The 17,252-nt window shown below is 39.8% G+C and overlaps 1 protein-coding gene and 1 pseudogene across 8 annotated transcripts in view; both read left to right on the top strand.

Moving 5' to 3' along the window:
• ECPAS (Ecm29 proteasome adaptor and scaffold) overlaps window positions 1-17,252 on the top strand; it is a 96,702-nt gene that overhangs the window by 7,837 nt on the left and 71,613 nt on the right. For 6 of the 8 annotated variants that reach the window (XM_059657632.1, XM_059657634.1, XM_059657636.1 and 3 more), the window contains exon 2: window positions 13,185-13,315. In XM_059657632.1, coding sequence (XP_059513615.1) covers window positions 13,185-13,315 — 131 coding nt within the window. Of the gene's footprint in view, window positions 1-1,876; window positions 1,981-13,184; window positions 13,316-17,252 lie in introns of all 8 variants that reach the window. The other 2 variants (XM_059657631.1, XM_059657630.1) reach the window with 1 other exon arrangement.
• LOC132212664 (phosphatidylinositol-glycan biosynthesis class W protein-like) lies at window positions 6,449-12,659 on the top strand (annotated as a pseudogene).

The raw sequence follows: 17,252 nt of genomic DNA, 5'->3' as shown, positions 1-17,252 counted from the left end.
GTTAGGATTAATGTATGTCAAAATGCACTGTATAAACAATTAAGCTCTGTATAAATTATTGCTATTTTTAGGGGGGGAACAGTAGGAGATGAAGCTGGGAAGATAGGTTGAGGCCAGTTCATATAGGAATGCCGACGCAACTGGTTTGGACTTTGTTCTGTAGACAGTAGAGAACCATCAAAGGCTTTTAAGCAGGGGTTGTAACATGAGTAGATTTGTTTTATAAGGATAACAGGTGGCAGTGGTGTAACATTGATTACAAAGATCCAGAGAACAGGAGCAGCAAAGACTAATTAATTAGGAGGATATCACAGTGGCCAAGGAAAAGAAATTTATGGTTTGAATGGGCAAGGAGGTAATATAATCTAGAATCTCTAAAATAGGCAGAAATTACTGGCTAAGTAGATGAGGGTTATTCAGGAGAGGAAGGAGTTAGAGATAATTCCAAGAATCTACCTGAGAGGTGAGAGAGATGGGGAGAGTGTAGTCTCTAGACCAGGGGTGGGCAAACTTTTTGACTCGAGGGCCACAATGGGTTCTTAAACTGGACCGGAGGGCCGGAACAAAAGCATGGATGGAGTGTTTGTGTGAACTAATATAAATTCAAAGTAAACATCATTACATAAAAGGGTACGGTCTTTTTTTTTTTTTTTTTTTTTTTAGTTTTATTCATTTCAAACGGGCCGGATCCAGCCCGTGGGCCGTAGTTTGCCCACGGCTGCTCTAGACAGATGTAGGGAGGTGGGAGTAGAAAATAGAACAGGTTTGTGTCCAACAAATGAATTATTTGTTAAATTAATGATTGAATAATTGAGGCACCCATGTTGAGTTGTTTAGGGAGACTGTTTTGGATAGAGGCTAATACTGTCGGGCATTGAAGTCAGAGCTGGCTTTGAAACCTGGCTCTGCCACTTTGTAGTTAATATCCTAAATAAGGTACTTAACTTCTGGGTCTTGGTTTCCTCATCTGTAAAATGGGAAAATAACAAAACCTATTTTACAGGATTGTTATAAGAATGGTAAGAGAACTTGGCACAGTGCTAGGCAAGTGGATTGTAAATGTGTAAGAACTTTAGTTTTGAAGCTTGGGGAAGAGTAGGGATGATGGTGGAGTCATGGGAAAGGACAGATTGTCCAAAGGACAGCTAGCTGTCTGGGGGCTATGTATATGTAGGGGTGAGAAAAAGACAAAGAAGAACCAGGGAAGGGGATTAGGAGTGCTGAGAGAGGGCAAAGGTTCCCATAGTTATGACTGTTACATTCTCAGTTAAAATGTGCTACTAACATGTGTGCCTACATACTAATATTTTTCTTACAAAATTATTGTATATTTCAGATACTTTTAATTTTAATGCAAGGTTTTGTATGTTTATAATATACACATATGCACATATATGATAAAATATATGTTGCATTGATATTAGAGTTTTTAGTCTTCAGTGAATAATTACCAGTGTATTTTTAAATTATTAGCATATCCTACATAGTAAATTTTATTTATAGAGTATATTTCTTATTCTTTCTCCAATTTGGTAATCACCGTGGGGCATCAGTTAGGGGATCTTAGCATAGAAATGAAAAGTACTTTTAAAAAAAGAATGGTATCTATGTCCTGGTTGGGTAGCTCAGTTGGTTAGAGCATCATCCTGATATGCCAAGGTTGCCGGTTCTATCCCAGGTTAGGGCACATACAAGAATCAACCAATGAATGCATAAATAAGTGGAACAACAAATCCATGTTTCTCTTTCCCTCCCTCCCTCCCTCTCTCCTTTCTTCTCTCTTTAAAATCAATAAATAAAAATCAAAATAAAAAAAAATGGTAGCTGTGAGTATAAATCTTTTAATTGTTTTTTTTTCTGGTGTTCTAAATAATAGATTCTTTATACAATTGCATATGTACGAGTGGATGAACATACCCTTGGTGATCCAGAGGATTTTTGTCAAGACTGGATAAACCATGTATCACATTGATTGTAGAGGTTAGTAGATTTAGTTCTTTAGGATGTATGCATTTTTTTTGTAGCAGAATTTAAAAATGCATTGGTTATCAAGCAACAGTTACCCTTCTAGGTCTTCATGGGCTTTTCTCCTTTTCTAGCTATCCTGAGAGAATCAATTTAGTTCATGTTAGTTTCTGAGGACCTGAAATTCTATTCTCTGCTTTCACGTAAACATAAATTCGAAAAGTTAGCAAGAAAGAGAAAAAGATAAAACTTCAAGATGTTACTTAGGAGCGTGCACAAGGAAAAGACTGAGTGTTAAGTTTACAAGTAGCATTGTCTGCCACAACCACAAAAAATGATTTTACTTGCTCCAGGAATGTCATCATGGAATTAATTGTTTTGTTTGTGAAAAGAGGTATTGACTGAGGTATTGACAGAGGTATTATTCTGGTAATTGGATAGTGCTAATTCTGCCATTTTGACATGCACTGTGATGGAAAAACCACTTGATTCTACTTCATCCTGAGACTGAACAAGAGTATGGTATTAGTTTCACTCTTGGATGATATTGGATGGTCCTTTGATTGAAACTCTGTAAGTTCAGATTGTAATTCTCAGATGTCATGGGCTGAATATACTATGAGTGTCTGGGATTTTGTAGCTTCAATCCAAAGGTGCATTTTGTTGCTATCTTTTAATTTAACTATTGGGTTCCTCCTCCTCCAGTACATTCTGTTTTTCAGTATGTATATTGCTGATGGTGATGTATGATGCCTTAATTCATTTAGGTAGAATTTTGAGGGATGCAATGAATGGAATATTTTATAAACCAAAGTTCAGCATTGAAACAACTTTTGTTATTTTACATATCTTCATTCCATCACAGAAAAATGGAAAATTGGGCTGTTGAAGGAATTGTTTAGAATTGAATTGTTTAGAAGATAAATGAGGAGGACATTGTTTATTCGCTCTTAGATTCTTTCTTTCTTAAAAGAACATTCTAGAGTTTACACATCAAAATGAGCATTGTCCTAAGTAATTAGCTGGATCTTAACTATCATATTTGACTTTTATGCAGGCTGAACTCTTGCATAGTATATATTACCTCCTCTGAGCCAGCTTTCATAGCTAATCTCTCTGCTCATCAGTTTACTAACACTGATTTCTAACTGGGTATCTGCCAGCTACTGTCTCTGAGGGAAAGGGCCTCCTTGGGAGGTGGGAATGTTTGTGGACCTCAGTGCATCTGGGGTCTGGCACTTACTCATTAAACTTAGGATACAGATGTGGGCTGCTGTCTCCTCACTTGGCCCAACCCTGCCTCGCTAGCCCTATGACTTCTTCCCTTCCTCTGTGTGTGTGTGTTAGGGGAGGAGGGGCCAGTACAGGATGGGGTGTGTGAGCAGGGAGGAGTGGCCTTGCTGTGGGCTATGCTGGGTTGGTTGGGAGGAGGCTTAAAGTAGCCTGACGTCATATGTAGATGGTTAGGATTTCTGAAGTGGCAGGAGAAGCAAGGCTCCCCTTCCTTGCTTAGAATAGTCACTAGTGTATCCTGATGCAGGGGTTCATATTGGAGTATCTGCCTGGGCACAGGAGGATGGCCTGTCGATTGCCATATTTCTGGATGATGGGTGCCAGCAGGGACTGTGTTAGGAATCTCTTGCTCAGGACTTCATTGCCTGCAAGGGTTATTTGCCACCCCCTTGGACTGCCCTGGCTAGAAGGAGGCAACTCCCTCAGAAACTGTGATTGGTTGTCTCTTTCTTGGAATGGATCCTCTCCCGACCTCTGACTGAATATATTTGTTAGTGCTAGACTTCCTGACATTCCCCTTTATAAGTTCATTTGCTTTTACGGAGTTCCTTTTAAAAAGGTGGGGGAGGGAGCAATCCTGTATTTAAGAAGGAAGGAGTAGCCCTGGCTGGTAGGGCTCAGTTGCATGTCTACTGTATACCACCAAAAGGGGTAGTGGTTTCAGGGCACATACCCAGATTGTGGGTTTAATTTCTGGTTGGGGTGTGTAAAGGAGGCAACCGATTGATGTTTCTCACATTGATGTTTCTCTCTCTAAAATCAATAAAAATATATTCCTGGTGAGGATTAAAAACAACAACAACAACAAAAATCTTAAAAAACAACAACAAAACTAAGGAGTAGAGATTACAATTCTAAGCATTAATTCCTCAAGAAGTATCTGTTGACCTCATTTGGATTTTTCTAAGTATTAGAGTGGCATTTAGTAAATTGAAATGGTAGAGGAATCAATAGATATGTGGATTTTAACTTTTTCAGTTAGTACCTAGTTAGGTTTATAATTCACAGGATTTATTTACCAGTAAAGTTTGAGTATTACATACAAAACCTAGATGCCAGCTAGAACTTCCTTATTCTTCATAGTTTCAGCCTCAAACTCATAATTGCAGAATATTGTCAAAATTCAGAGGTATTTATCCTTCTTCCATCACATCTAATTTTTATGAATTTCCTATAATTTACTTTACTTTATGCTTTTCTTACCTTCTGGGCTTCCTTCTAAAATTGGTGTTTTGGATCCACCCAGGTCAGCTTGGACAGGAAACTCCCTGTCTCACTAGTATGCACACACGATCACCTTTTCCAAGCATTTCAGGAATTTAGTTAACTCTCAGAGATGTGGTGAGTCATGGGGCAAGGCCTTGCTGTGGAGCCTTGATTTTTCCTCCCGTTCACTGATCCTCTTCCCTCCATCTCTTTTTCTTTTCTTATCTCCGCTGTGCAGTAACTATCGCACCTTTCCTGATTTGGAGCAGAACAGTTCTGCCACACAATTGGACCTTCTGGAATTTTTCTCATTATCCTGTTTCTCCTTCCCTTCATCTTCTTTCTATAAAAAGAATCCTAAGCACTTGTCATAGGAATAAAAAACATACAATCCCTTTTCTAAGAGGTTCTGATGTCAGGTATTATAAATTATGTCAATGTAAGAAATATTCAAACCAGTGGAGAATTTTTGTGAGTTTGAGCTAAACTGACGACACTTGCCAGGAAGAAAATCTCAACAGATTGAGAAAATGCTCCAGAAAATGGCAGTTTTGCATCTTATTTTATATATTACAATTAGAAGATGTTAATGGGTTACATGAAATTCATTGGTGATTCGCCCAGTCCTGCTCTACCGGCCACCTTCTAATTAATTACTTTCAATGTGCACTAATCGGTGCACCGGCCTCTAGTGTTGTGGGCAAAAAGACAATAAACAGGCTTAATTAAGGTGAAAGTTGACATTTGCCAGGGAAGATTCTAGCCTAGGACATTAAATACCCACCATAAATTGCTTTAAGTTAAGTTTTAATTTTAGACCATGCTACGTTATTTTAGGTCTCTGAGTTTGTAAGTCCGCCATACAGCCTTCCCTGAGCTTGTCAGGTTTAGTATGTGGCCCCTTTTCGTCCAGTTGCCTTGCTGTAGATGTTAACTGTATAAACTTCTTTTTTTTTTTTCTTTATGCCTGTATAAACTTCTAAGTAGCTTTTCTAATGCAGAGGAAGTAAGATTTCATGTATTCAACAGGTGTTTGAGCAACTACTCTCTGCAAGACACTGAGTTAAATGCTGGGATACCAAGAAATTTATGTCACTGTTTCTCAACCCGGCAACTCTAGAGATGGATGGAGGGAGTCAGGTGGAGTCAGATTCAAGTCACACCTCAAAGAGTTGTTATGGCTAGTGAAGGGCAAATTGGGCAGTTACATGATGTACACATAAGTGGCAGGAGAGATGTAGAAAGGTCTGGGGGAGTATATAGTGCCAGAATGGAATGTGTAAGTGTGGAACATTTTGGATTTGAGCTGGACTTTGAATAGGGAGGATTTGGATGTGTGGAGATGAAGAGATGGTTGGGAGAGTATTCCCAGTTGAGGGACTGGTTAACAAAAAGAATTGGGCTGGGAGAACATACAGTGCTCTTAATAAGCTGTTGCAATTTGGATGACAGTTGGGGAATGAAAGGGATGAGTGGTTGAGAAAGTCCCTTGAGGCTAGAATCTTAGAACGGACTTCCTTTCTGATCCTAGGCATGTGTTGACTGCTTAATTTTTAATGTATTTTTATGGAAGTACATTTCTTGCCCAGCTGATGTGGCTTAGTGGTTGAGCATCTACCCATGAACCAGGAGGTCATGGTTTGATTCCTAGACAGGGCACATGCCCAGGTTGCAGGCTCCATCCCCAGTAGGGTGTGTGCAGGAGGCTGGTGATTGACGATTCTCTCTCATTGATGTTTCTATCTCTCTGTCCCTCTCCCTTCCTCTCTCTGGAATCAATTTTTTAAAAATTTTATTTTTCCCCCCGGTCAAGTCCTCCCATTTGTACTTGGACCCAGTTGTGAGCTGGCTTAAGCAAAAATGGGGCATTTACTACAAAGGAATCAAGGAGTCTATGGAAACAGAGGAGCCTTTTCCAAACAAGAGAGGTTTGGAATGAAGGACTGAAAGTCATCCAGTTCTGCCAACTTCTCTCTGCACCTCCATGCCATTATTTCTGCAGACCAGCTTCTCCGATTTTGTGCTCCATCGGGTAGGCTGAGGATGCCCATGTCGTTTCTTTCCTGGCATACTCTTATTAAGTACAGGCACTCAGGGAGGCTTGACTCTTTGGTCCCAATTCTGAACCTGAGGAATGGATGAATTGAGTGAGGGACCCGTTCTGGCAACATTGGCTGTGGCCAGGGTACAAAGTCATGCGGTACATAGTTGTCTAGTAAAGCTTAGAATCTCTCCCATATTCTCTATCCCAACCTTACTATAATCAGAATCCTAGAAAGAACATTGGGTTTGGAGTTGGACTGCTTGAAGTTTGAATCCTAGCCCTGCCACTTACTAACCTTGTAATCTTGGTCAACATTCTTAATGAATCCTAAGCTCTCTTTCCTCATCTGTTAAGTTGGAGCTAGTATTACCTACTTCAAAAATAGTACTTTAGAGGTAGATAGGTGCTGTGTATTTGGAGGGTAAAGACCTCTTTTTAAGTTTAACTTACAAGTCTGTGTCTTGTTAGCTTGGACACCTTTGGCAAGTCAGATCCGGAGCCCCAGTTTTTCATGCATAAATTCAGACAATAGCTGCCCACTTCACGTTTTTTTTTTTTGTTTTTTTTTTTGAGACTTAAAAGGCCATGTGAAACTGCCTTGTGAGGGTAAATACATTATACATTATGTGTGAGTCAGAGGAAAATAAATACCATTGGGGAGAATATTTCTTTGTGGAATTGTTCTATTATAGTCTAGTGTAATTCTGTGGTAACTTGACAGATCTTCCTCAAAATAATCCTGTAGGTTTAGGCTATTAATTGCTTTATGATGCAGTAGGCAGTGGTCTAGGCATTTTCAGCTTTCCCTTTTAATCTCAGCTTACAATTAAGGCTTCTAACTTGATTTGTAATTTAAAATTTATTTTCATAATTCAGAAAAAATGTTCTTTGTAGAAGATTTAAAAAAAATCTGAAACCTGTTGTTATCAGTGGAAGTGGAGTTCTTGGGGTGCTGTGAGGATAAGAATTTCCTGAGGCCCCCACGAGAGAATGGGGTTTCATGGAAAGCTTTATTGATGATGTAAAATTAAAGGGGTTCTCCTAAGGTCCTATCTCTGTCCATCTTGCCATGGAAGAAATCCCATCCTATCTTCAGCAGGGCCAGAATTAAGGCCACTGCTATAGTTTCTGCTCCAAGTTCAAGTCCAATTCAGTTCAGCATCCTGTGTATGAAGTCTCCATGTCCCATGTCCCATGTCCCATGGCCATGTGACTATTTAAGGCCACATGGCTATACGCCCATGTGCTTGCCTGTTCTCTCTCCATAGCCATGTGGCCTTAAGCAGCAAGAGAGAGCAAGAACAAGAGTGCGGACAAGAACAAGAGAGAGCACAAGAAAGATGTAACTCTTGGGGGTTCTTAACCAGGAGCTTAGATTTTGTGCCCTTCTGATGGGTCCACTCTCTAGCCAGTCCATTGTTTCTGAGACTAGACTGACAGGCAAGCACCTTCCCTACATCACCTTGACTTCACTGCACATGCATCCACCTCCCCTTTTGTTCAGTCCCTTCTTTCAGTGGTTTGCAGGGAATGGACCAGTGGTTGGTTCCCTGAGGAGTGTGAAGCTGTAGCTTCCTGATGAAGCTTCTGAGATGACCATCTATATATATAAAAGCATAAGCGACCATTGTGATCGGAACAACCGGTCCACCAGTCACTACGATGCACACTGACCACCAGGGGGCAGATGCTCAATGCAGGAGCTGCCCCCTGGTGGTCAGTGCGCTCCCACAGCCAACCTCCTGTGGCCCCTCCCCCAGGGCCCCGATCGGGGCAGCAGTAGGCCAACCTCCTGCAGTCCCTCTCTCTGGCCGGCTAGACCCCTCTCTCCCCGCTGATGGCCCCGATCACCGGCCAGGCTGAGGGATCCCACCCATGCACAAATTCATGCACCGGGCCTTTAGTGCTTAATAATGTTGGGCCCCCTCTTTGCTCTCTTTCTATTATTAATATTAACTGGCTAATTAGGATGATAACACTGTCACCCTGAAATATAACTGCTTTCTCTTTTTAAATCACACAAGTTATTAATGTTCATGAAGTAAATTAGTGATGACATAGAATAAAACAAATAAGCAAAAAAAAACAACAAAAAGAATCCTGAAATTCCACCATATGGGGATATTCAATACCTTATAGTCCTTTTCCTATTCTTTTTGACAGTGTATGCTTTTCTTGCATACTTCCCAAGGAGTGTTTTGATGTTCAGGTTGTCATGAAAAGGTGACATCTCTAAAAAAACTGATTTATTGCTTTTACTTTATGTTGTTTTTTTCCCCCCTTAAGTGATGATGTGAATGAAATACTAGTATTTGCCTTTTATAATCCTGTGAGAAAATAGCCTTTCCTCCTTAACTTGGAAGTCAAAGTTATATATTTTTTGGAGAGATCTGGAGAGTGAGCGATTTCTGTGGATAGTTTTAATTCTCAGGAATAATTTTCAGAAAAATCAGTGGCTAATCCTTAACCTTGGTTGGTTGGTTGTTTCTTCTTTGGGAGGGTAGAAGAAGAAGGTTTCTTTTTTTTTTTTTTTAAATATATTTTATTGATTTTTTACAGAGAGGAAGGGAGAGAGATAGAGAGTTAGAAACATTTATGAGAGAGAAACATCCATCAGCTGCCGCCTGCACACTCCCTACTGGGGATGTGCCCGCAACCAAGGTACATGCCCTTGACCGGAATCGAACCCGGGACCCTTGAGTCCGCAGGCCGATGCTCTATCCACTGAGCCAAATCGGCTAGGGCATTCTTCTTTCACTTTAGATAGGGAAACTAAAGAGGTGAACAATATGAGTTAGAGAATTATGTAATGAAATTAAATGAGTATACTTATTTTTAGTAGTTTTTTTGCTACATGAATGTAGTAGTTGACATAATCTAATCTGGATTTTGTTGTTGTTTTGGAATTTAAGAATCTCAGTGGTTTAAAAAAAATTTTTTTTTTTTATTGACTTCGGAAAGGAAGGGAGAGGGAGAGAGAGAAACAAATGATGAAAGAGAATCATTGATCAGCTGCCTCCTGCATGCCCTCTCTAGGGGATCGAGCCCACAACCCCAGGCATGTGCCTTGACTGAGAATAGAACTGTGACCTCCTGGTTCATGGGTCGATGTTCAGCATAAACCATATTGTTTGTATAAACAGTTTAGACACAGTGAGTCACTCTTATCAGTTCTGGAAATGGTGGGAACTGTCCTGAAATCCAAGTTTCCAGATGCCAGCTGAGGGCCAGCCTTGGCAAGTGAAGACTTCATAGCAGTCTCATGCTTGCTATGTTAATTCCTTTCTGCAGAATATAGCATTTTTTTATAATCCTGGAGTGAAAGGGCATTAAAATTTTTTGAAGTATGTTTTTATTGATTTTTAGAGGGAGGGGGGATAGGGAGATAGAAACATTGATAAGAGAGAAACACAAGGATCAGCTGACTCCTGCATGTCCCACACTGGGAATCAAGCCCAAAACCTGGGCATGTGCCCTCAATGGGAATCAAACTGGTGACCTCCTGGTTCACGGGTTGACACTTAATCACTGAGCCACACCATCCAGGCGAAAAAGGCATTTTTAAGCATGATTAGAAACTCAGAAGCCATAAAAGGAAGGAATGGTAAATTTATATTTTAAGAACTTAGAAATGAAAAGAAAGAGCTATGGAGTCAAAAGGCATTGTAGGAGGAAATAATTTGTAATGTATGGGATAAAAGGGGGAGATTTTCCAATATACAGTGTAGTGGGAGCTGGGAGGCCTGACCAATGTAGTCAGCTCTCTGCTGGGGGTGCTGAGGCCAGCCAGACATGGCAGGAAGAAGAAAAAAAAGTCTCAAAAGCAGATGAAGGAAGCTTTTGTCAGTAGCCACAATGGAACCAGCGTGCTGGAAGCTACCCTGGGCTTGTGCTTGCCTATGCTCTGTATCCTGTGCAGAGGGCTCCTGCTCTTTCTCTCACAGCACTTGTGGTCTTCGCTTACCTAGAGAACTGGTTTCTTCAGTGACTTTGTCTGCCTAATGGTTTCCCAGTGACCACTTTGACCATTTGTCTTCATTTATCTTCCTTGAGCACCTTGCTGTAATTATCTCTGGGGTAGGGCTATTCTATCAAATATACTGCTGGAGAACTTGCTATGCCAGAATGCCTCCCCAGAAAATCCTTAAAAAATTCTTAAAAATTAGTCTAGAATCAGAATACATTTCAGCCACCTCTTATTTCTGTGTAACTAACAGTGCATTTACTGCTGTTGCCATTTTGGTTGTGGACTTTCCACTTTTTCCCAGAAGATTTGTCAAAACTGAGCTCTCTGGGAAGGAACAATGGATTTTAGAGTAGGAGGCTTTGTTTTCGGGACTACAATGGATTTTCCAGAGATTAGGAGAAAATGTATGGAAGGATCCAGATTTTCTTTATTTACAAAGTGATTGTACTCTAGTCACTAGTCTTCCTAGGAATAGGACTATTAATCATTATAAAATCTACTAGAGGCCTGGTGCATGATCTTTGTGCACTTGGGTGGGGGAAGTCCCTCAGCCTGGCTTGTGCCCTCTTACAGTCTGGCACCCCTTGCTCCTTAGCGCCAGGTTCGCTGCTCCTTAGCACCAGGTTTGCCTGGTTCTCTGCTCCTTAGCAATGCTGCGGAGGTGGGAGAGGCTCCCGCCAGCCGTGAGCCTGGCTTCTGGCTGAGCGGCGCTCCCCCTGTGGGAGCACACTGACTACCAGGAGGCAGCTCCTGCATTGAGCATCTACCCCCTGGTGGTCAGTGCGTGTCATAGTGACTGGTCATTCTGGTCGTTCTGCCATAACGGTCACTTAGGCTTTTATTATTTAGAAGAAGATAGGCTACCAGGAATATTTAACTGAGTATGAAGTTCACTGGAACTTTTTCTTTACCTTATTAGTTGTGAAATTGATAACATCACTGCTTTTGATTCTGCCCCCCCCAAAAATAAATCCTGGATTGTGGCCATCAACATTACTGTATTATATCAGCTAGCCCTTGAGTGTACCCCATTGAAAAGGTTAATTAAAAAAAAAATCTTTATTGTTGAAAATATTACATATGTCCCCCCTTTTTTCCCAGTGACCTCTTCTAACCTGCCTCCACCTCCCACCCCAGGCCTTCACCACCTTATTGTCTGTGTCCATGGGTTATGCATATATGCATACAAGTTCAAAAGGTTAATTTTGTATGACACTGATGGCAGTGGTACAAGGGTTGGTTTATTAAATGCCAACCGAGAGTGAATAATATCTACCTTGGGATGTGACAGTACACATGGCTGGTGTGCAAACAGGGTCATGTGTGCTTAAAAAAGATCACATGTCAAAGACTGGATAAAAGTAGCATATTGTATTCTACTAACAGCTGTTGACCTTTTTGTATCTCTAAAAAATTCAGGTATACATGTAAAAGTAGCATCTCGAAGAATGGCTTTTTGTATTTGGATAGTTGCTTCTAGCCTGGTCCTTCTTAGTAGTTTATTACTGGGTGATACAATTTTGAGTTTTGTCAAATTTTAATTCAAGGGGCTCTAGTACTGTGTGATTAGAAACATATCTAGTCTTTTGCAACAAATAAAAAGTTTTTAGAATCTCTAGTCTCTGAAGCTGAAAGAAAGAAACCCAGTCTTCGTTTAATCACAATTATAAACAGAAACCAGTTGATTTTTTTTTTTTTTGCTATCAAATATAACAACTGGCCTAATTAACCTGTTGGTACATACATTGCATGGCAGTACCTCTGGGCCTTATTTGTGCTCAATCTCTGTGTGTTTACCAACTATTTAATTATATATATGTGCTACATTTGCAAGATAAGACTAAAATGTTGGTGATCAGTAGGGGTTGGATGTGTGTATTTGAACTATTAATGAGGAAGAATAAACATTAAATGTGAAGAAAATGGGCTTTTGGCAATCCAGTGTTAATTCTATTTTATTATGAAATTAAGAGTTTCAACTTTTCTATAACTGTAGTGGGGCTTCATATTTTAATGTATCTTTGCACTTTGTAAAACAAAGCAATGGAAAAGAAACAAAGCCTTGTGTCTTGTTAGAATATTAAATTTCAGTATTTTAAAGAAACGTGTTTATAGTTATGACCCTGGAAGATTGGAGGGTGGGGAGGAGGGTTTTTACTTTCTATTTTATATCACCTTATACCATTCTCTTTTTTTATGTATATGTTTTATAATATTACATTAAAAAATAATGTGAGTTGTGGGGAAAAAAATGTTATTACCCAATATACTTGGTATATTGTGCTGGTATCTGATTAAAGTTCTGCCTTGCTCTGCTAGGTAGGACTAGAAGATTTCTTTAAAAAATTTCAAAATTTTGATTAGGCCAGCTGTTATACCCTATTTGATGGCAAAAAAATTCTTTCTATATCAAAATTCTTTAGGAAAATGGAATAACTTTGTATGTAGGAGATAATTTTGTTATTCCTGGCTTTGTTTTCCTTTCTTCTAGATGTTAAATGACTGGGAAAGTTGTAAGAGTATAACTAGCTAGTAGCCCTTTTCAGTGTCATTCCATAGCTGTGTCAAAATCATCTACATATAAGGCTAGCTGTGTTAAAGTTCTGACTGAAGGTTCTGTAGTACAATAAAGGATTAAGCCATAAGAACAATTACTCTTGGTTGTGTTTGACTTGCTAAATTCTCCTTTTTTTACTTTTTATATTATAGATCAGCTTGAACGGGTCTTTTTACGACTTGGCCATGCTGAAACAGATGAACAGTTACAGAATATTATATCTAAATTCCTTCCTCCTGTTTTGCTCAAGCTGTCTAGCACGCAAGAAGGAGTACGCAAAAAGGTAAGCATGTTGGGACAGTTGGGGGAATTAAATGGTGAATAAATAGATATATATTATGAAGTATATTTTCCTTTCCCATTATTGAAATCTAGGTTCATGATTCTAATTATGGTCTTTCAAAATGGAGACCACCTTACAAGATTTAAAAATAGCTTTTGTATGCTTAGCACAGCTGCATTTAGCACCAACTATATACAGTTGGCATCAGTGCCAGATGAGATAATTATTCTGAAATGTATGGAGGCTTGATCTAAAATTCATGCCTTTGGGTTTTTTTTGTTTTTTGTTTTTTAATCCTCACCCGAGGATATTTTTTCCATTGATTTTTAGAGAGAGTGGAGGAGAGAGGGAAAGACAGAGAGAAATATTGATGTGAGAGAAACACATCGATTGGTTGCCTCCTGCTTGAGCTCCACCCAGGGCCCAGCTGGAAGGAGCCTGCAACTGAGGTACGAGGTATATGCCCTTGACCAGAATCAAACCTGGGACCCTTCCGTCTGCAGGCCAATGCTCTATCCACTAAGCCAAACTGGCTAGGGCTCATGCCTTTGATTCCAGTATGAAAGTTGATGGTTGCAGGGCAAAAATATTCTTTAATCATTGGCTGAGTGTGAATATAATCTTAATTAAAAATTAGCAAAATAAAAATTTTGAAAGCGTGATGTTGTATAGCTTGTTTTAAGATTCTGTAAAGTCCTGTTACCAAAAGTTGGATAACTGTCACATAAAGATTTTCTTTTTTTTTACATCTTTGCCTGAGGATATGTTTATTTGTTTTGAGGGAGAGAGAAAACATCAACGTGTACATGCCCTGACCAGGAATTGAATCTTCAACTTTTTGGTGTAGGACATTTCAATCAACTGAGCCACTTGGCCAGGGCCAGAATTTTCTTTTTTAACCTGAAGGGGGGGAACATTTACCCCCTTCATTTTTAAATATTTCATTCGTCTTCTGGTTGTACTAGACCTTCGAGCCTTTGATCTGGTTTCATCTCTTGGGCTACTCTGATTGATTGGCAATGGCAATTGGCAATGCCTGCCCTAAGAGGGAATCTGAGCTCTGTCCTGACTTGGGTTCATTGGAGAAAGAGTATCTTTAAGAATGTCTGTTATGTTTGCAGGAAGGAGTAGGGCATTCTTGTTATATATTTGACATGCCTGTTGTTAATAGGGTCTTGCTGAGATAAATATGTATTTGATAATGTCACTATTCTATTTAAAACTCTTCTATGGCATTCTATTACACTCAGGATAGCAAAGTATAAAAAGACCTACATGAATTGGTTTGTGCTTACTTATTTAGCCTCATTAGTTTTGTCATTCATTTGGCAGATATTTACTGAATGCCTTCTGTATGGCAGGTGGTAAGGATATGTTAGTGAATGAAAGAAACATCTAGTTGGGGATACCGGTATTAAATAATCAGGCATAGAGTCTCTAGTTGTAAACTGTAGTAAATGTTAAGATGGAATAGGATTCTATGCAAGAATATATTTGGGGCATAAGGCACACCTCCGTAGGTGTGTGTGTGGGCAGTAGCCAGGCAGAGAGATGAGGGAGGCCAGTAAGACAGAGACGGCCTGTGCAGGGGCTCTGAGCTAAAGCAGAGTGGGAAGCCTTCAGGGGGCTGAGGAAAGCCACACCGATGCACACAGTGCACATGAAGGCAGGCGCCCGGGAAAGGAAACAGGTGCCAGTGGCAGCGATTGGAAAGGTCATGGATAAGTAGTTTTAATGTGTGAAATTTTGAAATCAGTGAAACTAACAATTAATTTGTATTGCCTCTCAATTATGTAATTTTGGGGTTTTTAATCAATTGCATAATGCATATTAGATTTAACCAGGATATCCTGTAAGGTAGCTGGGAATTTGTGGATAAATTGAGTGAAAGAGAAATTGAAGTGTTTTTTTGTTTGTTTGTTTTGTTTTTAAATATATTTTATTGATTTTTCACAGAGAGGAAGGGAGAGAGATAGAGAGTTGGAAACATCGACGAGAGAGAAACATCAATCAGCTGCCTCCTGCACACCCGCCACTGGGGATGTGTCTGCAACCAAGGCACATGCCCTTAGTTGGAATCAAACCTGGGACCTTTCAGTCCGCAGGCTGATGCTCTATCCACTGAGCCAGACCGGTCAGGGCAAAAGAGAAATTGAAGTTTTAGATTTCTACTGACCTATCATTAGAGTACATTTCCTATTTTAAGGAAAATGAAGTTTGTTATGTAGAATTCTACTTTACACCTAACTTTGTATATTCAGACTCATTGGGATAGCTAAAAATTAAAGACTGACTGTAGCAAGTGTTGACAAGAATGTGAGCAACTGGAAATCTTAGACTGTTGGTAGGAGTGTAAATTAATATTATTATCACTTTGGAAAATTGTTTGGAGTGTTCTAAAGTTTATCATATGCGTATTCCATGACTAAGCATTTTCAAGCCTGAATTAATATACAACGTGTGTGTACATAGGTGTACCAAAAGGCATATGTAACAATGTTCATAGCAGCATTATTCATGATAGCCCAAACTGGAAAATAACCTAATGTCAATCAATAGGAAAATAGATAAATTGTGCTATTTTTCCACTAGAGCAATGTAAGTGAACTAAAGATATGAGCAACATCATGGATGAATCTCAAATACAGTGTAGAATGAAAAATGTTCAGACACATGAGTTCATTTTATATGTTTCATTTATATGTAGTAAATTAAGAAATGGTGGTAGAGTGGTGTTGTGGTTCTGGTAGTTACATAGGTGTGTTTATTTTGTGAAAATTTATTGAGCCTTATATTGGCAGTTGTGTACTTTAGCTGTATGTTATACTTCAATTAAAAAGTTGGCCCCTGGCCCTGGTTGGGTGGCTCAGTTGGTGGGAGCATTGTCCCGTACACCAAGTGTTGCAGGTTCAATTCCTAGTCAGGGCACATACCTATGCTGAGGGTTTGATCACTGGTCGGGGAGCGTGCCGAAGGCAACTGATTGACATTTCTCTCTCTCCTTTCCTCTCTCTAAAAAAAAATAAAATAAAAAATCAATAAAAATAAGTTGGCCCTGGCAGGGTAGTTCAGTGGGTGGCTAGAGCTTCGTCCCGATATGCCAAAGTTGTGGGTTCGATCCCCCAGTCAGGGCATTTACAGAAACCAACCAATGAATGCATAAATCAGTGTAACAACAAATCGATGTCTCTCCCTCCTCTCCCTTTTCCCCCTCCCCTCCCTCCTTCCCTCCATCCTTCCCCTCTCCCCCCTTCCTCAAAAAAAGCAAGTTTGTTAATAAATAAATAAATAAAAATTAATGTGTCGTGAGGAGAACTGATATGGCCAAAATAATATATACCTGAGGTTTGTAATTCTATAGACTTACTGCAGAAGTTAATTATCGATTTAGCCCAAACTGATTCAGCTGATTTCTTGATTTTTTAAAATCTATTTATTGATTTTTTTTTACAGAGAGGAAGGGAGAGGGCTAGAGAGTTAGAAACATCGATGAGAGAGAAACATCGATCAGCTGCCTCCTGCACATCCCCCACAGGGGTTGTGCCTGCAACCAAGGCACATGCTCTTGGCTGGAATTGAACCCGGGACCATTCAGTCTGCAGGCCGACGCTCTATCCACTGAGCCAAACCGGTCAGGGCTGATTTCTTGATTTTTTTTTATGGGTTTATAGAGAACTCTAGACTGTAGACAACCAAATTATGAAATTAATATTTAAGGAGATAAAATTGGTTGAAGAAAAATAAGTAGTTAATTCATTTAAAACAAAAAGTCCTGCCCTATCCGGTTTGGCTCAGTGGATAGAGTGTCGGCTTGCAAACTGAAAGGTCCCAGGTTCGATTCCAGTCAAGGGCACATGCCCGGGTTGTGGGCTTGATGCCTGGGTTGTGGGTTTGATCCCCTGTGGGGGACTTGCAGGAGGCAGCCACTCCATGATTC

This window comes from Myotis daubentonii, chromosome 11 (assembly GCF_963259705.1).
Source record: "Myotis daubentonii chromosome 11, mMyoDau2.1, whole genome shotgun sequence".
Classification (NCBI taxonomy): domain Eukaryota; kingdom Metazoa; phylum Chordata; class Mammalia; order Chiroptera; family Vespertilionidae; genus Myotis; species Myotis daubentonii.
This window is presented reverse-complemented; position numbering and strand designations above follow the sequence as displayed.